General features: G+C 40.1%; 1 protein-coding gene across 2 annotated transcripts in view; it reads left to right on the plus strand.

Annotated features, from left to right (window-relative positions):
• DOCK10 (dedicator of cytokinesis 10) overlaps nucleotides 1-24062 on the plus strand; it is a 154127-nt gene that overhangs the window by 44380 nt on the left and 85685 nt on the right. For both annotated transcript variants that reach the window (XM_063306683.1, XM_063306684.1), the window contains exons 3-7: nucleotides 1548-1637; nucleotides 16903-16985; nucleotides 20898-20970; nucleotides 21527-21649; nucleotides 22085-22219. In XM_063306683.1, the coding sequence (XP_063162753.1) occupies nucleotides 1548-1637; nucleotides 16903-16985; nucleotides 20898-20970; nucleotides 21527-21649; nucleotides 22085-22219 (504 nt within the window). The remainder of the gene's footprint in view (nucleotides 1-1547; nucleotides 1638-16902; nucleotides 16986-20897; nucleotides 20971-21526; nucleotides 21650-22084; nucleotides 22220-24062) is intronic.

The following is a 24062-nucleotide window of genomic DNA, read 5'->3' on the forward strand; positions in this document are numbered from 1 at the left end:
TCACCTTCTTATATCAGATGCTGCAAAACTCTGAAATTATAAAGGTTTTCCAGTTTCCCCCCCAGCTTTCTCAACCAAAGCTTTCTCAACTTCTCAAATCTGCTGGCATTTCCCCAGCAGATCCAAACCTTTATAGTCAATAACATATCCATCTTGCCTTCCTGAAGATTATAATAACAATCTCTTTCAGATTGTATGGGTAGACGGGATTGGAGATATTTGCATAACATATGTATGTAAATCCCAATTTATATAAAACTTATCATTATGAAAATGGGTTGTGGTTCTGCCTCCTAACTGTATCAATCTCGCTACAAACAGGCGAAATGTACCTATTTTACTGTTACTATGAATAAGTAGTAAGTGCTTCTGTATCACAATTTAAAATTGATATACTGTATATGTGTAAAGAAATGTATTTATAGCAATTCCATTGCAGATATATCTTCAGCAGGAAGTAAAAAACAGTTGCTTCCAGGGTTATTGAAATTAGTTTCCCATGAAATTTATGTTAAACTGGCACGTCAACTGTTGTCATGACAATTGAAAAGAAAGCTTCATTTTCCAGCTAAGCTAATAGGAGGTTGGAGGGCTATTAACCCATCTTATTTGCTCTGTCAAAAACTGAAGCAAAAATTTAGCCTAGTCGTGTTGCTTCTGATAAAAGTTACCCATCTCTGAATAGTAGCTGTTCAGAAAGATAATAGCTGTTCTGGAGGCTAGGCTAGGTTTATAACCAGGAATGAAATGGAATCAATGTTACCAAAGCCCTCTTATATGCAAGCGAGAATGCTGAATGGTTTTAAAATCTCTCAAATATTAACTTCGTTAAAATATTCGTATCTTGTCATTTTTCATCTCAAAGCAATTTACTATAATAATGTGGGCACTATATATTTCACTAGGTAATGTAAATTAGTAAAAGGTCAGATTTTGTTAGATTGTTTCTAAAAAGGCTTTTCTACCAGGAGAAAGAAAAATATTTGTCTCTGCACATGAGATTTTGGGTTTGTTCACACAGGTATCTATGCGTTACTATAGTTCTTATTGTTTTTTGACTTTCTCAAGGTTTATTTGAGGTGGTGCACCTCCCAAAACTGGATGCACACTACTCGGCTTTTTCAGTACATTTTTCCACATTTTTCTCTATCAGTGAAGGGCACTTTGTGTATTGCAAACTCATTCATGGTTTTAAATAATATCCTAACAGAAAATAAATGCAGAATTATCTGTTATGCATTATTTCAATGTATATCCCACCCTTTTGCCCATAGAACACTCATGAAAATAAGTTGAAAATTCATACATGATTGATCTGTGATGGTTGACAATATACTTTGCATGCAAATTCCCATGTAAGCTATCTCATGATGCTGTAATCATTAAGATTTAGTATATGTGCTGCCTAAGCAAGCATGATGCGGTAATCATTAAGGTGAACTCAGCCCTTAAATACTTTATTTGACTGCCTATGTTATGTGTAATTCTTTTTAAGGTGCTCAGATGTGAACTTTTATTCTCTCTTTGTCCACTTTTTTCCCCATTAGATAGCCACAATTCCCTGGGAAATAAGAACACTTTACTCATCAGTTTCTGAAGATGCAGAACAAAAGGCAGAATATTTATTTGTTAAAGAGGTACAATTATCATTCTCCGCTCTCCTTAACCTTGAATATGCAGTTTTTGCAGGAGATTTGTTTTTTAAAAATGATAGTGTTGCAACTTTCAACATCATGACCAATTGTTCTCTTTCCTGAGTATTGCTTTCTAGCCTCAGAAATTAAAGCTATATTGAATCTGTTACTTGGCAATCATTCTGTAGTTCTTCCTAGATGTACATTTGACACATGCATGTGTCAGCATCTAGCGGTTCTTGATTGATCTCAGAAATCTAAGCAAAATTGGACTTGCTTAGTTACTTGGATCGTTAGCATATGGTTTGTCTTTGGACAGAAGATCATCGGGAAATCTCAGAGCTGTAAGTTTGAGCAGAAAGGAGAACCACTTCCATATTGTTGCCTAGAAATTGCATGGATGTGACCAGGAAGTCATCAGAAATAAAGCTCGTTTTTATGCTGTATTTTTTCATGATGTTGAAAGTCACTGTATGATTTGTTATGAAGAGCAGTGTGTAAGTTTAATAAATTTATACATTATAAGTTGACATTATCTGCAATGGGAAATAATATATTATCTGACTAGAAGCCCAGATAGATTAAAATTAGCTATTTTTATTTGCTGGTTTTTCAGCCCTGCAATGAAGATTGTGTAAAAGCTGCATTAGTTTAAGAGACATGGGCTTTGACTTCTTAGTGAACAAAGTTTTCACTTGAGCCATTATTAACTGAAATTGAAATTGAATCTTGAAAGCTTCTGCATATCTTTTAGTTCCTGTGCTATACCATATGGGAAAAGGAACTTGAAAATTGCAAGACAAATTAAAAAGACTAAATTCTGAATCATTGTCTTATTCTAGTTCTGATTTTTTTTTCCTGGCAATGTTTTGCAGTCTCTGTGATAATTACCCTTGCAACAATTTGTTTTTTATACTGCTAAAATATAGCAATATAAAATCTAATAAATAATTAACATCAGACAGCACATGGGGCATTCTTGAGAGATTGTTATGGCAGAGTGGCATGCTTCCTTGCTATGTGGACTCCCAGGGCAAACTTCCATAATGCAGTCCTCCATTCTTTTCTGAACGCTGATATGTTTATGTACATACACAACCACTGTATCTTTAAGACTGTGGAGTAGTTTTCATGGAGCAATTATCTTCAAACCTACTGAATCTTATTGTGATAAAAGCATAAATGGAGTCTCCAGGAGACAGAGGAGGTTTTCTTAAGTATAAAGGACAATCACATTTATACTTGAATTATAACATCTGTTTAAATTAATCATAAATTTAAGAGTTAAATTTATAGTTTTATCGTCAATTGAAAATAAAGAATGGCCACCAATGAGAATATTTTACTGTTCCAAATCAAGAGATAAAAATAAAGATATATATCGCTCCAGCTTTGTTGTGCTCCCACTTCCTGTTTTGATTGCTTTGCTGTTTGAGCTATGTACTCTTCAGTTTTTGCTTTCTTTTAGAAATAATGATATTAATTCATGCAAGCAAATTGTCAGAATGTGACATCCTGCCAGCATATAAGATGGGTTTTGTAGTAAGTAGTTGGCATACTTGTTTTGTAATAATTAGTTTGCATGCTTGCAGGGCCATTAGGAATGTTGATTAGAACTGTTGCTTGCAGGGCTGTTAGGAATGTTGATTGGGATTGTTGAGTCAAACGGCATGACTCCAAGGTCACTTTGGCCAGTGCTATCGAATTGCTGAGTGAAGTATTTACAACAGGGGGATTGGAACTGTGAGAAAGGGAGCAGCTGGAGGGAGGGGCTGATATGAAGGGGTGATTGTATGTCAATTTGCATGGGCTTTTATCCAGTCTGATCTTTAGTTTGGAACTGATCACTTGTATTAATAAAGAGCTTTTTCATATCCTATGATAGCTTGTAGTAAAAGTCTCTGAGTTAATAACTAAAGGACCAGGACCATCACACAAACAATGCCCTTGTAATGCAGATTTTCAATTCATGTGGTATTTTATTTTTGTACTAATTGGTATTTTTAATTGGTATTCTTAATCTGTAACTTTTTTCTCCTGATGCCTTACTCTGGTACTTTTATGGTCAACATTTATTAGACCAAGCTGAGAAAGCCAATATATAAATCCTTTGAAAGGGGTGTTTTGCAGCAGACGTAACAAAGCATTCTTTCTTCAGATAATGAAAGTGGCTACATCTTTTCCCAGAACTCTGCAGCTACCTAAAATGATCTTCCTGGCTGTATCTACATGTATGTTCATGCAGTGGTTGTGTGTACATGACTGAATAGACACAGTCTCTTCCAAAATTGTTGCACCCATCTGGAAACAGACAGCTGCTCTTGTGATTTGAAAAGAGGTGCCTTGTATATAGTCCCACACATTGTGAAATGTTGTTTGGAAGAATTTGCACATCTCTAGCTAATGCCAGCTAATATGTTAGTGCAAGCTCAGTGCCTATTAGCTTCAAATCCTAGCTTGGAAACTGTCTTTCTTCTTTATAGTTGCATTTTAGTCCAATCATAATATCCCTAATGGGAAGACAAGGACACATTGTCTCTGTATGCAACTGTACAGCAGAAAATGGCTCCAGGCATAGGAACTTGCCTTAAGGATGGGGCTGGTGACCAAGCAGCTTTACTCCATACATTGCCATAGTATCCTTATGGCTGTCACTTTTCCTGGAACTGCCACAGTATGTCATAGATGTAATCTCTATTTCTATACAGGAGAGTAACTGAGATAAATTGATGGGTTTAAGAGAAGTAACTCTACCATGCTTACTGTTGAGCTAGACCAGGGGTCACCAAACTCTTCAACTCATTGTCCCTTTCATGAAGTTTCAGATTGTTCAAACATTAATTTATATGAAAATAATTTAATAAATACTATTTTAACTAATAGTACTGTGAACAACAACAACAACAACGGATAGTCCCATCAACCCTTGGGGGTTGATATTGACCACTTTGGAGAACCTTAAGGTAGACCATTACCATTACATGTATCATTCACAGGCCATGGCATGTTTAAGAAGTTAATAGGCAATATATTGCCTCCTGCTTTTTCTCTCTTTGAAGCAGAGAACATTTTAATAATGTGCATATCTCAAAACAGTAATCTGATTTAAATCTATTGAGCAATCTCTCTATGAACAGAATTTTGTAATTAATGCCCCCAAGTAAGACTTGAATAGAAAGAGCTTCACCCTTCATGACTTTTGTACATTTATGAAAGCTGTTTTCTTGGTTTAGCTGTTTTCCTGAGTTAGCAAGGGCTGACTGTGACAAAGTATCCTGTTTCTAGTTGTGATCTTCAGAGAAATGAGCAGGACCTTGAAAACTTCAAAAACTGATGCTCAGCACAGTAGCAAGGCCAGTTCTGGCTTCACTGTCTTAGAGCGGAAATTCATTTCAGAGTAGAAGTGGACACATTTTTATCTGGAAAATATTGCAAACTGGCAAGGTTATAGCAAAACTGAACCCTTCCACATAGCCAAAAGAAGTGTGAGAGGCATGCAATGGGAAATGCAAGAAGATAGAATTATGATTTCAGTGGGAATTTGGTTAATGGAATTGTGTCAGGATATAGAATTTAAATTGTCTTCTTAAACTGTAAGGCATATGTTCCACTGTCCATCTCCAAGTGTGTGTGAGAGTGTGTGTGTATATATCCAGAAAGCTATGCATCAGCACCAAGTATTAATAATAACTAGGTTTTTCTTTCCTTTCATATGGTTGCCATTATTGCCAAGGTTCAGAATGAGGATATTCTGCGTTTCATCATTGTTCATATAAGGTTCTTCTAATATTAAAAGATTCCATTGATCTTTGTACCTGAGGCGGTGTGTGTCATGTAGCATCCCACAAGTAGCTATATTTTCTTATTTTATTTTTATTTTTATTTCCTATAATATTTAATATTTCCTATTGAGAGCCAGTTTGGTATAGTGTTTAAGGCACCAGGCTAGAAACCAGGAGACCATGAGTTCTAGTCCCACCTTAGGCACAAAGCCAGCTGGGTGACCTTGGGCTGGTCACAACCTCTGGAAGCACCAGCCACAGCCCTAGGAAGTGGCAAACCACTTTGAAAAATCTGCCAAGAAAACTGCAGGGACCTGTCCAGGCAGTCTCCAAGAATCAGACATGATTGAATGGATTAAAAGGAAAATCCTACATTTCTTTGGTTTTTCTCCCTCTATTTCTTAAATAGAATTCCACTTCTATTTATAATAGAACTAGTCTTAACTTTTCCTATCAAACATTCTGCACCAAGTAGGGCCAGCTTGTCCTGCAGTCTCTGGAAGAAAAGAATGAACAAGATTTTGTATGTTTGGTATTCAGGTTGTAGTCCCCTCACTCAGATTCCAGGTGATCTCAAACTGAATTGAGATTTATTTTAAAATAAGTTTATGATTTTTGAAAAATAACTGTATGAATACAAAATACTATATAGTATCACTATGCATAACTTCAAAGTGGAGAATTGATCAAATGACTCTTTTAAACTGAATAATCAAACTGAATGTCAGGTAGAATTAAGTGCCTTCCAAGGGCTTCAAAGAGATCTGCGCTTTGGAGTCCTTGGTGCTCTCTGAGCCTCGTTTTCTTGCAGACGTTTCATTGCCAGACTAGGCAACATCTTCAGTGCAAAGAGGGAGTGGGCCTTGCTCTCAGTTTATATACCGTGGCTTGCCCTGCTTGTGTTGGTGGGGGTGTTGTTCTGTCCTTGGGAGTTCTTTGATTGGGCTGTTGTTTGCTGCTTGGTTGATTGCCTGAGTTAATAGTTCCTTGATTAGGGTGTATTGTGCTGTTTGATGGTTCATCTGGTGTTAATCTGTAACGATTGCCTAAACCCAAATACTCAGTCTCACAAGCTCGGGCTTAAAGATAACTGATTTATTAAAGGAATAGTATGCAAATACAGAGAAAGCTGAGAATGAGCAAAAGCGCGCCAAATACAAACTTAAAAGCCTTGCTTGTGGGCCGGTCCCGCCCCATCGCCCGTCAGGACGCTCCCCCTCCCAGGTGCTGAAAGCCGTTAGACGCGCCTGGGAAAGTAACCTTGAACAGGAGCGCAAACCCAAACATGCATTCCAAGCCCTCAAAACAAGGGAGGGCGAAAGAATGGAAAAACCCCGGGTGAAGGGATACGGAACAGAGAATGACATGTGAAACGTTACAATGTTAACCAGACATTAGAAAGAGAACATGACATATTGCCCCCCCCCAAAAAAATTAGGGAGCCGGTTTGTCAGGATAGGCAGAGTGAAATTGGGCTACGAGACGAGGAGAATGTACGTCTGGAGCAGCAACCCATTCAGGATGAGGGAAATGTTTCCAGCGGACGAGGTATTGTAGAGTGGAGCGGAGGCGTCTGGAATCGAGGATAGATGTCACCTCGAAGTGTTGCTGGTTGTCAATCATGAGGGGAGGCGGAGGAGTGGGTTGTGGATGCCAACGGTCCGACGACAGGTAGGGTTTGAGTAAGCTACAATGGAAAACAGGATGTAAACGTTTAAGGTTGTGAGGTAAATCAAGTTTAAACGTAACAGGGTTGAGCTGAGCAACAATTGAAAAAGGACCGACAAATTTAGGACCAAGTTTTTTAGAGGGTTGTGGGGACTTGATAAACTTAGTTGACAAGTAGACTTTATCTCCGACCGCAAAAGATGGTTCTGGGGAACGCTTTGCATCGGCATGGCGTTTATAGGTAGCCTGGGCATGGTGGAGAGCGAGTAGAATATGAGACCATGAGTCTTTGAGAGAGTCTGCCCAGCCAGCAAGGGTGGCTGGGAGCGGTTGAGGATGAGGAAGTTCAGGAATCGGAACAAATTCACGTCCAAAAACTGTTTTAAAGGGAACTTGACCAGTGGTTTGATGAATGGAATTGTTGTAAGCGACCTCAGCAAATGGGAGTAAATCGACCCAGTTGTCTTGCTGGTAGTTAACAAAAGCTCTGAGGTATTGTTCCAATGTAGAATTAACCGCCTCTGTAGATCCGTCCGTTTCCGGATGCCAGGCGGTAGAAAGCGATTGTTTGGTACCCAAAAGTTTCAAAAATGCCCGCCAAAATTGTGACGTAAATTGTGTGCCTCTGTCACTCACCAAACGGGCGGGGATACCGTGGAGGCGGTACACGTGGATGAGGAAGAGGCGTGCCAACTGTTGTGCGGTGGGGATAGAAGCGCATGGGATAAAATGGGCTTGTTTGGAGAAAAAGTCTTTGACGACCCAAATGACAGTTTTTCGTTGACTAGGGGGTAGATCAACGATAAAATCCATAGAGATATCCTGCCAAGGGACAGATGGAGTGGCCACGGGTTGAAGGAGACCCTGGGGCTTGCCCGGTTTGCGCTTTATCGCCGCACATACAGGGCACGCAGTGACATATTCCTTTAAGTCTTTGAGTAAAGTTGGCCACCAGAATTGGCGGCGAACGAGGTGCAAAGTTTTCACGTAGCCGAAATGTCCAGCTAGCTTGTCATCGTGGCAGCGCTGGAGTATGGTTTTTCGCATTGGTTCGGGTACATAGAGACGATCGTTGCGCCAGGCAAGATCATCGGTGAAAGTTAACATGTGGCGATTGGCTTGCAACCAAGTATCTGTTTTAAGGTGGGAGAGCAACTGTTGTTGCAAATCGGAGGTAATTGACAAGGGAGGCGGGCGGCTGGAAGGCGGAGCGGCTGGAGGCGGAGTTGATTGCGCTCGGGTCTGGCTGCGAGTCACCGCTGCCAAACCTAATTGTTTGTCGGTCCAGACGGTGCCTTGGACCGTTGGCCCCGGGCCAGCATCTTGGGGTCTGCGCGAGAGTGCATCAGCTAAGAAATTTTTCTTGCCTGGTATGAATTTAAGGGTGAAGTCAAAGCGGTTGAAAAACTCAGCCCAGCGGAGCTGTTTGGGACTGAGTTTCCGACTGGTGCTTAAAGCTTCCAGATTTTTATGGTCAGTCCAGACTTCAAAAGGGTTTGAAGTGCCTTCCAATAGGTGTCGCCATGTCTCTAACGCTGTTTTTACAGCAAAAGCCTCCTTTTCCCAAACATGCCATCTTCTCTCTGTTTCCGTGAATTTGCGAGAGAGGTAGGCACAGGGTTTTAAAGCGCCAGATTGGTCAGCTTGTAATAGAATTGCTCCTATGGAAAAATCAGAAGCATCGACTTGTACCACGAAGGGTTTAGAGGGGTTTGGATGCTGTAAAATCGGTTCTGTGGTAAAGATTTGTTTGAGCGCTTCAAACGCTTGCTGACAGGCGGGAGTCCATTTAAGGAGCGCGCCTGGGTTCTTTGAACGTCGCGTATCCCCCTGTCCTTTAGTTTTTAACAGTTCAGTAAGGGGGAGGGCGATTTCTGCAAAATTTTGGGCGAATGTTCGATAGAAATTAGAGAATCCAAGGAAACTCTGTAATTGTCTCCTGGTACGGGGAGGTTCCCATGCCACGATGGCTTCTACTTTTGCAGGGTCCATTTCAATGCCCTGAGCTGAAATGCGGTACCCTAGGTAATCAATTTGCGACTGATGAAAGGCACATTTTGACAGTTTTGCATACAGCTGTGCTTTTTGCAATTTAGCTAGTACCTGACGCACCAGGTGGATATGTTCTGACATGGTTTCAGTATAAATTAATACATCATCCAAATATACCAGTACCCCCTTAAATAGGTGGTCATGCAAGACCTCATTGATTAGTTGCATAAAAACCCCAGGTGCCCCAGATAACCCGAATGGTAAGACTTTATATTGGAAAGCCCCAAGAGGACAGTTGAACGCTGTCTTCCACTCATCCCCTTCCCTTATGCGAATGCGAAAGTAGGCTTCTCTCAAATCCAGTTTTGAAAAAATTTTGCCTCTGGCCAGATGTGATAACATATCTTTGATCAGGGGCAAAGGATATTTATTTAATATTGAGACCGCATTGAGGCCGCGGAAATCGGTACAAAGCCTTAATGACCCATCCTTTTTTGGCCTGAATAGGACAGGCGCTCCTACCGGGGAATTTGCCGGCTCAATGAAACCTCTAGCCAGATTTTTGTCAATGAACTCCCTTAGCGTGGTAAGCTCTTTGGGAGACATGGGGTATATTTTTGGGTGAGGCAATTTTACATTTGGTAAAAACTCAATGGCACAGTCCGTTTTTCGGTGGGGTGGCAAGCGATCTGCTTCCTTTTCCCCAAATACTTCAGCAAAATCTTGGTACTGATTGGGTAGCCCCTCAAGAGGTTGAAGCGTTTGCACAGTGGTATACGCTACCCCTCCACCCTCCATGTCCTCCAGTAGGTCCTTTTCGGGTACTTTGTAAAATCCATCTGCAAACGTCACAGTTCTATGCAGCCAGTTGATAAAAGGGTTTTGCTTCACAAACCAAGGCATCCCCAATATTACCAGAGGACCCCCCACTGGAGCTACCACAAATGGCAGCTTTTCCTGATGGGAGCCCATCTGCAAGGCGACCAGTCCCGTGGAAAGATTGACTGCTTTCCCACCCGCCATAGTTCCATCCAATTGGGTGAAAATCATGGGTCTTGGCAAAGGGAACGTGGGCAGTTCCAGAGCCGCTACGACATCAGGGTGCATCAGGGAACGGGAGCAACCCGAGTCTAGCATGGCCCACACTTCCACCGTTTTGGTTTTTGAGCTTAGTTTAACTTTAACAGTCAGTGTGGGGAAGTTTCCACTCACCGAATCATGGTTACGCCCGGTTTCTTCCACCTGCCCTAGGGCGCCCTTCAGGGCAGGTGGTAGGCTTTTCCCGCCGGCTGCTCGAATTGCAACTCTTCCTCCTCTTCACCGAAGGGAAGGTCTGGGGGGTCCAGTTCCGCGAGGGCTGCCTTCAGTTTTCGTGGTGGAGCAGGAGCAGGCGTCTTTACCGTGGGTTTCGTCTGTCGTTCCTCTGGACGGCGTCTTGGGCACGAAGTGGCTCGATGTCCTTCTTTCCCACATCTGAGGCACTGACCCTTGGAGAACCGTTGCTCCCTCTCTTCTTCCCAGGTTTTTGGTTTAGGGCGGCTGGCAAGTCCAGATGTGCGCGCTCCTCTAGCGAGACGTGTTTGTCTAAGCTCTTTGGTATGGGCATAGGTTCGTAGGGCATTTTCTGCGCTTCCCGCCAACTGAATCCACCCATATAGCGTTTTAGGATCGTCTCTACCCAGAGCCCATCGAAGGATTTCGGGTTCAAGCCCCTGCTTGAACAATTCGATGATTGTTGGCTCAGACCAGTCTTCCACTTTTCCTGCCAAAGCTTTAAACTCCAACGCATATTTGGCAACTGGGAGGGACCCTTGGTAAAGTTTCCGCAGGTCATTTTTGGCCGTTTCTTGAGCTAAGGGGTCTTCGAAATGCTCTTTAAGTGCCCACAAAAAGTCATCGAAGTCCTCTAGCTCAGTTGCCTCAGCTTGGCATAGTTGCACATACCAATCCGCTGCCTTTCCTCTCAGCTTGTTAGCAATGAAATTGACCTTGCCATGTTCAGACCGAAAATTTCGACCCCAATCTTCTATGTAGTGCTTGGCATTAGTAATAAAGAAGGAGAGCGTGGTGGGATCCCCATCGAACTTCACTCCAAATGGTGGGAAGGATCTTGCCGGCTCAGTTGGCTGTGGCGGTGCCGCTAATGTCAGCGTGCGCCGAGCCCCCATGGGTGGTCGATCCCTAGGAGGTCTTGCCTCTCGCTCCCCCCCTTGACGGGCTGATCGAGTCTTGCTTCTCCCCCGGGTCACCATGGTACTATGCCTGGGGTACTGTGACGGCTCTTCCTCCCAATCCTCCGGGGTGGGCTCTGCCTCTCCGGGTAGATCCTCTTTGGGTAGATCCTTGAGGATCGTCACAATTAAATCCATTTTATCTTCTAATGCCCTCATACGGGCCGGAGTGACCGGCTCCTCCGAGGGTTGGTTGGTTACCACCACCCTCGGTGACAAGGGGACTTCGTGCTCCCAGGTCAATTGTGGAGACCCCCTCCCCTGCGCTCTTTCCATGACAGTTCTATGTTCACTCCTGAGACTCTCCTGCATGGATATCAGCAGCTCGTCCAATTGGATATCTCGCAACTCTCGACGGGCTGCTCTTTGCGCTCTCGAAGTTAGCACTGGCCGGCTTTTGACCGCCTCCCGCTCTTCTTCGCTTCCCTCACTTGCGCGAAGTTGAGGTTGAGGTTCTGTCATCGCTAGCGTTCCCTCTTATCCAATGATTGGATGGGGCTAGCGGAAAATGGATAGAATGATTCTCAGCTTTATGTAACGATTGCCTAAACCCAAATACTCAGTCTCACAAGCTCGGGCTTAAAGATAACTGATTTATTAAAGGAATAGTATGCAAATACAGAGAAAGCTGAGAATGAGCAAAAGCGCGCCAAATACAAACTTAAAAGCCTTGCTTGTGGGCCGGTCCCGCCCCATCGCCCGTCAGGACGCTCCCCCTCCCAGGTGCTGAAAGCCGTTAGACGCGCCTGGGAAAGTAACCTTGAACAGGAGCGCAAACCCAAACATGCATTCCAAGCCCTCAAAACAAGGGAGGGCGAAAGAATGGAAAAACCCCGGGTGAAGGGATACGGAACAGAGAATGACATGTGAAACGTTACAATGTTAACCAGACATTAGAAAGAGAACATGACATAATCCTAGTGTTGATTTTTGCATATCTGGGTGTTGATTGCTGGCAAGGGAGTGTACTGGTCTTTTGGCTTTTCTATTGTCTCTTTTGAATGGTGTGTAAATGTTGTTCACCTCTCTGTAGCTGTTGATGGATGCTTTGTCTGAGTGCCAGGCTTCCAGGAATTCTCTGGCATTTTTGGATTTGGCTTGGTTTAGGATGCTCATAGTTTCCCAGTTGAAACTATGGTTGAGTCTGTCCATGTGTTGTGATCTGTGCTTTCTGATTTTGCAGAGTTTCGAACAAGGCTGGACAAGGGTGAGATATAGTGTGGGATGATGAGCTCTCTGATATTGACATGAGTTGCTGTCCATTAAGTTGTAATATCTCCACAAACTATTGGGCAGGGGATGGGGGGTGGGAAGGGAGGAGAGAGAGAGATCCATTGTGTTGCTTTTGTTTGCTGTTCTTGTGTGAGCCTCTAACTCTGAGTCATACTCAAGTGCTGGTCATTACATGAAATGTCTCTGCTGTTTTCTTAGCATTGCACTTTTCTGGGATGTTTCTACAACTTCCCTAGGAGGCCTTAGTGATCTCTCATCTAAATACAGATCAGGTCTGATCTTGCTTAGGTTTTCAGCATCAACCTAATTTGGCTGGGTGCTGCATACTTTTTTTATCCATATCTTTCCTTAACATTCAATGTACTGGTGTGATCTGTAAAGTAGTCCCTGTTTGAATCCAATCAGTCTGCAGTTCTTCAACCCCCTCTTTCATTACTTCTGTTCTCCCTATTCCATTCACAAAATTAAAACAAATGAGCAAACCTCTGTTTTCTTTCTTGTCACCTTGTCTCCTTGTCCATCTCTGTCTTGTACTGAGTGAATTATTCTTTTTTGTTGCGTGCTTGGATCTGAGATAGCGTGCTTCCTGTTAGACTATTATGTATACTAGTCACACATTATTTATATAGTAGTATATTGTATGCATTCTAATGATAATACATCCACTTCTCAGTCACTTTTTAAATTAAATTAAATTAAATGGCATTGCACAAACAACATATGACGTTTCCTGGTCAGAAGAGGCTAACCTTGTCGGTGAACTGTTACCTTAGAAAAGTAGAAGTCAGAGTAGTGAACTCTGTGATATTTAGTAAGAGCTTACTTCTAAAATTGGTTTTGAAATATATTATTTTTAAGGTAGAGAAGGACACTTCTTGTATTGGTTCATCACAATATATCTGTGTTGATGGACAGTTTGGAGGCTGCTGTACTGCAATTCCCTCACCCCTTCTCTTTCTGCCTTAATTGAGGTATAGGGGGGAATATCTGAAAAGTTATTGTAGTGATATACTTGAAGTTAACCAGTTTAAACTTTTGAGAGTTAATGTTCTTTACGATCCCCATTATTTCCATCCAATTCTGCCAAAAATGAAGGAACAGCAGACTTTCTGATGTTTCCCCATGATAACCTATGGTTACTCTATTATTAACTCAAATCTCAAAAATTGAATTAGTTTAAATCCTTTGAATCTTGAATATTAGAAATTAATCTTTCTTGCCATCTTCAAATCTGGAATTTGAACCGGAACTTGGCTGCTTAATTAGCTTTCTATCAAGACCTCCATTCCTCATCAACTACATTTGTTTAACTTGTGAATTATGCAGATTGAAACAAAGACTTGATTTCAGAAAAAAAAATATGTAGGGCTCTGTGCTAAAGAATTTGTTTTCTGCTTGTTTATAATGAATTCATTATATACCTTTTCTGAAGAACGTGCAATGACCTGCCCTTGCCTACCCCTTTGCCCCTGAACTGGTTGCATAAGACCCCAGTAGGAGCTGTTGCAGACAAAAAGAGCAAAAGGAAGGCGAAAGTAAAGACGGAGCTGCTGCTCTAACACCATCTCCTCCTTAGCTGCTACCACCAGATCAGCCACTTCATCACTTCAGTAAACAGTAGCGCCCTCACTAATCTCCTCTTGTCAGGTGGAGAAAAAACACATCACAGTGACTGAGGAGGTGAAGGAGATGTGCATGGAGCACAGAGCTGCCTTGTGGAGGACTAGAAGTAGTCATGTGATAGGGTTACTACATCTGGAAAAAAAAAAGATCAGACAATTACTAGATGGCAGGTAGGAGATACTGTATAGAAATCTCTCATTCTTTGCTGTCAACTTGTCTTCATCCTGATCTTTGCAGCCTAGATCTGACAGCCCTACTGACCTCCTTCCTCCTTTTCTGCTGCTTGCCCTTTCTTTCACATGGGGTTGGAGTTTGATACCTGAGCTCTCTCAATGGCAAGCAGGGGAGGAGGCATCTGAGAGGTTTTCTTTGGATCCTGAAGAGTTCTACGTATGCTACTGTTCTGTGCCTATGTTGCAGGAAAATATTTGGAAATAAATGATATATGGACCTCTTTAGGGAAAGCAAGGCAAAACAATTCAAATAATGCCACACTTATTTTGGTTACATATGAACACGTGCTATTAATAGAGCCAAATATGCCATTGCAACATCCCTTTCCTTTTGTATCCCTAACCTGATACCTTGGACTAATTTGACATCCAGGGTGACCCCATTTTGTCTATGGAATTAAGTCCAATACATCTGTGGAGTAAAACTGCTGTTTTTATATGAAACAGTTTTATTCTTAATTCTTGAGATGTGCTCCCAATATTTATCTGCAGGATTTCTTTTTTCTTCTCCCAACATCTCCTGGTTGATATATGCCATAATAATATCAAGGGGGATTTCAGAACATAACCAGGGGCCTTTTCCATCCAAGTCTGGGAGGATGACTGGCCTCAACTTTACTTTGTTATATTTTATAAATGTTGATAGGTGCAAAGTGGGATAAGCAATTTGTCACTTTCTATTTCTAGGATTTGTGGCACTCTCCTGAAACATTTTGTGCACATCTATGGCAGAACACAGTCCAAGCTCTATATAATTCTTCATATTATTCTTTTTAAGTTTAAGCAAGCCAGTTAGTGTCTGAATGTTCTTTTTATTCTGCATATACAAGCTGTGTAAGTTCTATGAATGCAACTCCTTCTCTTAATGTGTAAGAACGGATACGTTGGACGTGCCAATTTTGTATCTGTTTACAAATACTCAAGCAAGCAAGGCATATAATTGAGAATTAAGTCTATGATGGACCCCTACTATTGCATAACTATGTCATTGTCTCATATATGATGACCAGCAAAAGAGAGAGAGGGGAAAAATGCCTATTTCTTTAATAATGTGCTTTTTGTCTGTCGCCTACTAGGGAATGAATAAAATGTGGGTTCTTTTCTGTTCCAGATCCAGCTCACTGAATGAGCTTTCTCACAGGCTCAGATTGTGGTGTGTACGTGTTACTGATAATCAAATGTACATTTGCTATGTAACCCAAACTTTTGCCAAAAAAATACAGAGAGAAAAGTGTTCTTGTTCTGCTCATCAGCATTGTAAGAGCTGGTCCTGATGCATTTTATTGAAGTTGCTCATATGCAAATCACATTCCTTTACTTAGGAAGAAAAGAAATACCAGCAAAGAAATATTGGAATGTTTTACTCCTCATTAGGCACTGAATCTTGCAACTTTTATTTTGTTAATCCTTACAAGAGGTATAGGTGGGCAGCTAAAGCCAAGAACTGCAACTTATCCAAAGTTATTTAAAGTTTTTGTGCCTTTGATTAAATTAGAACTTAGCTCAGTTTGTACTAGATCCAGTCACATGTATGATTAGATAACAGTGTACTCATTTAGCACACCACACAATTTGGTCTCTTTGCCACTAAATTATTGATGGATTTTCATTCATATTTATTTGCATAGTTTGCAAAAGAAAACATAATAATTTCTTCTTTCAATGCAAGTTGACAAATGAAGTGGCTGTCATTATCAACATACTATATTCTTCATGTCGGTTAGATGTAAAATGTGTGACGCAGAAGCTCTGCTCTTCTTGATTGTGAGCAAGTCTGCTCTAGGGATTTTCAGTGAGCTACAGGCTTATATTTGATTGATGCTTCAATACACTGAAAAGAGATTTCAAGAGGCTCAAAAAACCAATTCATACTGTGGAACATAAGAGCTATGGGGTGATATAGAACTAAGTAATTTTTATTTTGGAGAAAATGTGACAGTTAAGAGATAACTGAATGTATTAATGACACAATAAACATTATAAATAAAACTGCAGTGTTATCATTGCTTTCAGTGGAATGTAAATTCTGCCATAAGGAATATTAGGAGAGCAAAGAGGATATGCTTCTGAAAATTCAAGAAAAATAAAAAGTTTAGGAGTCATTTTTTTCAGGAAACAAAGCTGCATGAGGGATTACAACAATGAATGGTTCTATGCTTGTTTTATCAAAACTTCTATCTGGAGAACCTCTTTTAAGGATAGGTAGAATTCAGTTTGTGTTTTTCAGTGACCTAATCTAATTTGCCCTTCCCAGGATTGAAACAGAATTGCCTTTCTGAATTGTTTTTATTTTTCCTAATGTTGCCATTCAGTACTTAGGTCAATAAATTGCATACCAAAATACTTCTGCTAGAGAAAGTTGCAGGGAAAATGCTTATATTGGCAAAAGTTGCATATTAAGGCTACATGTAGATGTTTGTCTCACATGCACACACAATTTTTTTTCCCCTACTGAACCTAATTGATTTTCCTTCTGAACCTAATATTTTCTTCTTTATTGTTTTAGGCGTGTAAATATTACAGTTCCCAATGGCATATTGTAGACTACAAATATGAACAATATTCAGGAGACTTTAGACATTTACCACAGTAAGACACTTTGTTTTCCTATTTTACTTTATATTTAAAAATATTGTACTTAAATATGATTGTCTTGGTCACACAGATCACCTGCTTTCAGCCTCTGGTAAATTATCTAAGGAAATGTTTCTCAACCTTGCCAACTTTAAGACATGTGGACTTTGACTCCCAGAATTCCCCAGCCAGTGTCTTAAAGTTGCAAAGGTTGAGAAATACTGATCTAGGGGCACAATATGCAAACATTTCCTGCTATAGCTATCATGTCTTAGTCTTCTAATAAGTGCATAATTATGGAGTGCAATAGGACCACATAGCAGCTGTTTTAAAGAGTTGTAGTATGCCTCCTGAAGAATCTGTATAATGACCAAGTAGCAATGGTAAGAACAGACCACGGAACAATGGACTGGTTTAAGATTGGGAAAGGAGTACGGCAGGGCTGTATACTCTCACCCTACCTATTCAACTTGTACACAGAACACATCATGCGACATGCTGGGCTTGAGGAATCCAAGGCTGGGGTCAAAATCGCTGGAAGAAACATTAACAATCTCAGATATGCAGATGATACCACTTTGATGGCTGAAAGCGAAGAGGAACTGAGGAGCCTTATGATGAAGGTGAAAGAAGAAAGTGCAAAAGCTGGCTTGCAGCTAAACCTCAAAAAAGCCAAGATTATGGCAACCAGCTTGATTGATAACTGGCAAATAGAGGGAGAAAACGTGGAAGCAGTGAAAGACTTTGTATTTCTAGGTGCGAAGATTACTGCAGATGCTGACTGCAGTCAGGAAATCAGAAGACATTTAATCCTTGGGAGAAGAGCAATGACAAATCTCGATAAAATAGTGAAGACCAGAGACATCACACTGACAACAAAGGTCCGCATAGTTAAAGCAATGGTGTTCCCCGTAGTAACATATGGCTGCGAGAGCTGGACCATAAGGAAGGCTGAGAGAAGGAAGATCGATGCTTTTGAACTGTGGTGTTGGAGGAAAATTCTGAGAGTGCCTTGGACTGCAAGAAGATCAAACCAGTCCATCCTCCAGGAAATAAAGCCAGACTGCTCACTTGAGGGAATGATATTAAAGGCAAAACTGAAATACTTTGGCCACATAATGAGAAGACAGGACACCCTGGAGAAGATGCTGATGCTAGGGAGAGTGGAGGGCAAAAGGAAGAGGGGCCGACCAAGGGCAAGATGAATGGATGATATTCTAGAGGTGACGGACTCATCCCTGGGGGAGCTGAGGGTGTTGACGACCGACAGGAAGCTCTGGCGTGGGCTGCTCCATGAAGTCACGAAGAGTCGGAAGCGACTGAACGAATAAACAACAAGACAGGTGCTACTTTCTTGTTCCCTGCTCCAAAGCAGCCTTTGAATTACGTCCAAAGTGCTATGTAAACTATTGTGTATAAGAGCATATTCTGAATCCTATTATCCGGCAGCAGCCCACAGGTTTCTTTGTTTTAATAAGTTCCTTATTAAAACAAAAGTTTCATCTAGGAGATGAAGGCTCTTCCTAAAAACAAGCTATTTTTCACCTGGGAAAAAATATTGGCCTAGGTCCACCATAGCCACGAGAGCACCAAATACTTTCAGTTTTTAAAATATTAATCAGAACCTTGTCTTGAATTTTGAACAAGGATAATATGATCTAGAATTTGGCAGTTGTATTCTGATGCTGGCATAACTGAAATTTGAAGCACTGTACTTGGATGATTCAATTTTTTCCATCTCTGGAGGCAAGTTGTGTTAGCCAATACAGAGAGAGAAATATAGATTTGGAGCAGTCAGCTATGCTTAGAAGCATATTTTAATAGATAGGAAGCTTCTACTTTTCTAAAAATATGTTTACGAGGAAGCAAGCAAATGATGTGGCTCATTTGGAGGCAAAAAGTCTGGCATAGCTTTTAAGGACCCAATTCATGCATGATGTTTTATCCTGTAAACTGAGAAGTAAAATGTCAGAGAAGTATATTATGACTCAGTCATGTGTTTAGCAACCAGCACAGGACTTCCATTAATAGCGGACTTGGGATTTTTTTTTTAAATTTTACAATCTGTATTTTTAAAAGGATCAAACAACTGTTCATTTGATTTTTAGAATTAAAGCTGCTTGTAATTAAGGCTAAACAAAACTCAGGGTTTCTAACATATTTCAGAAATACTTGTGCAATAGTCTTTTTGGTATCAGGGATTAGCACTGAAATATGAAAAAGAGCAACCATAATTCATAGTGCCATGCTTTCAAAATGTAAGAAGAAAAAGCATGAATCATTTTCCCCTTTACAAGCAATGGATTAAAACTACACATTAATTTGCATTACTAAAATAAAAATGCATAACTGAGATCCCCAAATATATTGGTTTAGGTTACATTCATGATACTTAGCACAACTTGTATAATAATTAACTAAAGGTACATGACTTCGGTGGGAATTATTCTGTAGTACATGTTCTTCGAAGTATAGTCTTAGATCTGAACAGGGTGAAAAAAAACTCCATAGCTAATTCAAAATAACTAGCTTAACTCCCTACTGAGTTAGGTTGTACTAAAGTATCCATCCTATGCTTAGTTTTTCAGTACTTTTGGAAAGTTAAGCCACATTTTAAATATTTGAGCAAATATCTCAATTGGAATTCATAATATCTCTGGCTGCTATTAAGACAGCCCCTTCCCCAGCCAACATCACTTTCCCAGGTGAGAAAAGCAGAATCTTGTTTAGCTTCTCCCTATGAATCTTTATGATAGCTATCTGTAAAATGGCTAGATTACAATAGTATTTATTTGTTCAATTTATGATAACATCTTTCTACCCCAGCATGAACTCAGGATGAAAGTAATACAAAATCAATCAACAGTTAAAAGCCTGATGAAGACATGCAGTATAACAGATTTTCTAAAGGCTAAGAGAGTTGAGGCCCGATGCAATTCTCAAATTAAGTGCATTCCATAGCCTGAAAGCAACTTGGAAGACCCTCTCTCCAGTGCCAGAAAGATGGGAATCTGACAGTGAGGGAATCCTCAGTGAGTTTCTCCTGCAGAACTTAACAGTTCATCATGAGAAGTTCATCATGCAAAAGGTGGTCTCTTAGATAATGAAATTTTAAGCCATGTATTTTCCTGTGACAGTACTTCCAGGCCCGGGTGGCCCAATTTTACAGAGGTCTTCAGTGTCATAGCTGAAAGACAGTTCATGTAATCTCAATTATCTTCATTGAATTAGCCATGGACCCATCTAGCCATTTTAAGGGAATCTTTAGGAAAGTGATGGAAGTTTTCATTTCTGTTCCAGAGTGCATAAATGAAGACTGATGTTTTCTGATTAATGTGGTGGGTTTTGCTTTGCTTTGTGGGTTAAAGGTTTAAAAGGTTTGCAATTCTGTAAATAACTATTGCACTAGATCTTACATTTTCAGGGACTTAAAGTCACCAAACAGCCTACACCGAAGTGGGCATAGGCTAGGGAGCACTGTAAAGTACATTCGGATTCTAATTAAGAATTTATTTTTCAACATTTCTGTTCATGTCCCTAGAAACAATTGAGGGTCTACTTCAAATGTATTCAGATCATGATTTTCTCACTTATTTTAAGTAGTCCTTCTATGTGTTTTAGTGTTATTTATGCACACTAAGATATGTGACCCATCCCCCACTCAATGCAGGAAAGCCAATACAGGATGCGACTGGAGCATCCATTGAAGGATCATCCAGCATTTCTCATGTAGACTGATTCTATTTTTATGTTGTTATGTATTGTTATGGAATTAAACTATTATATGCTGTGCATTGTTGGGTTTCAGTCCACATTTTTAACTAGTGTAAGTAAGCAATGATATCCATAGTTCTGTGGGTTGTAGGAAAGTATAACTCCTATTTGCATACACCTCAGCAGCACGACTAAAAACATGTTCTTCCTTAGGCATGGATATAGACCAGAGAAACTTCCTTCACATTCTTTCGAAATTGATCATGAAGATGTTGACAAGGATGAAGTAAGCATATGACTATCTGCTTTCCCTTTATTAACTCTAAGTGCTACTAGATCTGTCAGAGTAGGCATGACCCAGATCACCAGCAGTGTCACATGGTGAGGCCTAGGAAGCATGCCTTCTCTGTTACAGCACCTGCCCTCAGTGAATCAAACCTGTTGGCCTACCACAAAGACCTGCTTTTCTCTGACACTGGGGCCAGGATGTTAATGGAGCCCAGTGTGGGTGCATAGGATATGTTGATAAGGTGTTTGTTACAATGCTTCAATGTGGCTTTTTAAAATTTATTTTTGCCCATGTTTTTATTTTTCTGTTCTTGACCCAGAGTTCCACTGGTAGATGGGCAGCTATATAAATTAGTTGAATAAACAAATATTTTTTTCTTTTTTAAAAGGAAACAAATTTATGTTATCACCACTTTTTAAAGAGAGTTATATATCTAGAGGTACTGAGAATTGTTATTGCTATTAGAAAGTGCATAATTATAATCATCTGAGCAGCATATTCTGAGTTTTTGTCTCAGAAACAAAGTCATGGAATATTAATGTCTTTCAATCAGGATACAACTTCTCACTCATCTTCGAAAGGCGGTGGTGGAGGAGGAGGGACTGGAGTTTTCAAATCTGGCTGGCTTTACAAAGGGAATTTTAACAGCACAGTAAATAATAGCATTACAGTCCGGGTAAGAAAATTACTACTATTCTCTGTTGTAAGGGGAGAGCGATGTTAGTCTACGGTGGCAAAAAATCAGAAGGAGCCTAATACCAGACTCCTTCTTATTGTTTAATATCTGTCCCCTGATTTAATCCTCCTTATAATATTTTTCATTTATATTTTCACTTGGTTGCTTAGCTCCAAAATGCAATCGATGAAATTATATTTAAGCAGTAATATGAGCATTTAGCCAGGCATCAGCTGTACTGAATTCAGTGGAGGTTTCTGAATAAGCATGTATACGGTTGTACTGTAAATTACATTAAAGTGGCCAGTCCCATTGTCTACTGAAAATGTATTCTTCATGATTATTGGTGGTGTTTCGTTTAATATTTCCTACGAATTAAACATCTGTCACAAACAATTTGCAGTACAGCCAATTCTGTTTCTTGTTTCCACATAGTCGTTCAAAAAGCGCTACTTTCAACTGACACAGTTGTCAGACAACTCATACATAATGAACTTTTATAAAGATGAAAAGATCTCAAAGGAACCCAAAGGCTGCATCTTTTTGGATTCCTGTACAGGGGTGGTGCAGGTAAGTCAGCAGTTTTCAAAATGTGGATATGCTTATGTGTGTCTTTATTTCCTCTGCATTTTCTCTGCCATTTTAAATTTTAGCTGCTCTTTGCTCTTGCTGACTAGAATCTTTACAAATATCCTTCCTCTGTAAACACGTTATACAGTATGTTACAATCAGAACCTCTTAGTGCCCCTACAGTACACACTATGCTAATTCCCAGTCTTTCATTGTAAAACTCAAATCTAGCATGCATCTCAATTAATTTTTTCATATATATAAATGAAAAGACTTACAATTAAGCCACATACCAAAACCAGATCTTTTTCTAAGCAAATACTTATCAATCACAATACTCATTCATTTTGCAGTCTCCAAATATCCCAATAATTTTTCTGTATTTTTGTCTCGTTCCACCTATCCATGCATGTCCCTAACAGAATAATCTTTTTTTCCAGACTATCTTCATACAGAATGTTGCACAATATATTCCAAGATTCATCTTCTTTCATTATCGCCATTTACTAGAGCACAGCAGCCTTTGAATTTTTGCATTCAGTTTCACCTAGCACAATCAAAAGGACACCAATTCATAAGTTTGATATATACTGTATCTTAGCATTTTTATTCATAATTACCTTACCCTATCACTTTCATACACATGTTCATTAATTCTACTCCGTAAGATCAGACCAGCAAATCTATGGGGGTTTTTTTCCCATTTCTTTCATAAAATCATGCCTTTTACTGTATATTCCTCTTACATTCTAAATGTCTGTTTTCCATACACCAAAGCTGTCATAAATTGACTCATAAATATTGAACTCCACTGACCATTATGGCTTTAGTAAACTGAAGCTTAGATAGACAGACAGACAGACAGACTGTAATTAGATAGAGGTGTTAACTAGGTTACCACTATAGGACTTATACACATCACTGCCCTGCTGCCTTGCGGCCAGAATGGGCAGACAATCATTTCTGGAGGTCAAGTTCTGGGTACATTTTGCCAATAAACCATAAGTGTAACCAAAGCCAGTTTTAGACCAAGCATGGTCAAATTATTCAATGCAAGCTAGAATACTTAACCTAAAACTAACTTACAAGCCAACAAACTTTTGCTCACATTCCACCTACTATATGAGTGGTATATTCAATGTATATACAATTATATACAGAGTACTGACACATTTGAGACATTTGTAACAGGAAGATCTTAATTCTGAACCCGCTAGATAGACTTCCCATGGAAGAATTTTTTAATAATGTTATATTCTGCAAATTCACTACTTCCCAGAAATAGAGTAATAGAGAGAAATAAATCTTTGCTCAGAAAAAGTACAGTTTCAGGGTGTTTCGCCTTCTCCCTTGTCAGAAAGAGTACTCATCCTTAATTGTTGATTTCCTGGGACTGCAGAACTGAAAGAACTATCCTAATCTATCCAGAAGACAGGTTATTATAAACTGTTGGTTTATGTGAATGGTGAAGGTTGTGTATCGGTCTCTGTATGTTGATAGAACTTGTTGGGACTCACATTGAGGGTCATTTTAATCCAATGTAAGGTATACATTTTCTAAACAAACAAATAAAAGAGAAGGTTTGGCAATGGAGGAAAGCTACACTGAAAATATGATATAACATGGGATAATTATTTTTCCCTATATAAAAGGGATTCTGTGTGCTTGTATGTGCTGTGTTTGGGTGTGTGTGTGAAAGAGAGAGTAACAAGAAATAAAATATTGGGAGAAATAGATGAACAGAATTTGAACCTGAGGAAAATGTGGAAGTGCAGTGGAAGGTGAAGACAGAGACCAGCAGGTCAGGCCTGGATACCAGCTACCAAAGAGAAGAACTGCCATG

Source organism: Candoia aspera, chromosome 6 (genome assembly GCF_035149785.1).
Source record: "Candoia aspera isolate rCanAsp1 chromosome 6, rCanAsp1.hap2, whole genome shotgun sequence".
In the NCBI taxonomy this organism is placed as follows: Eukaryota; Metazoa; Chordata; class Lepidosauria; order Squamata; family Boidae; genus Candoia; species Candoia aspera.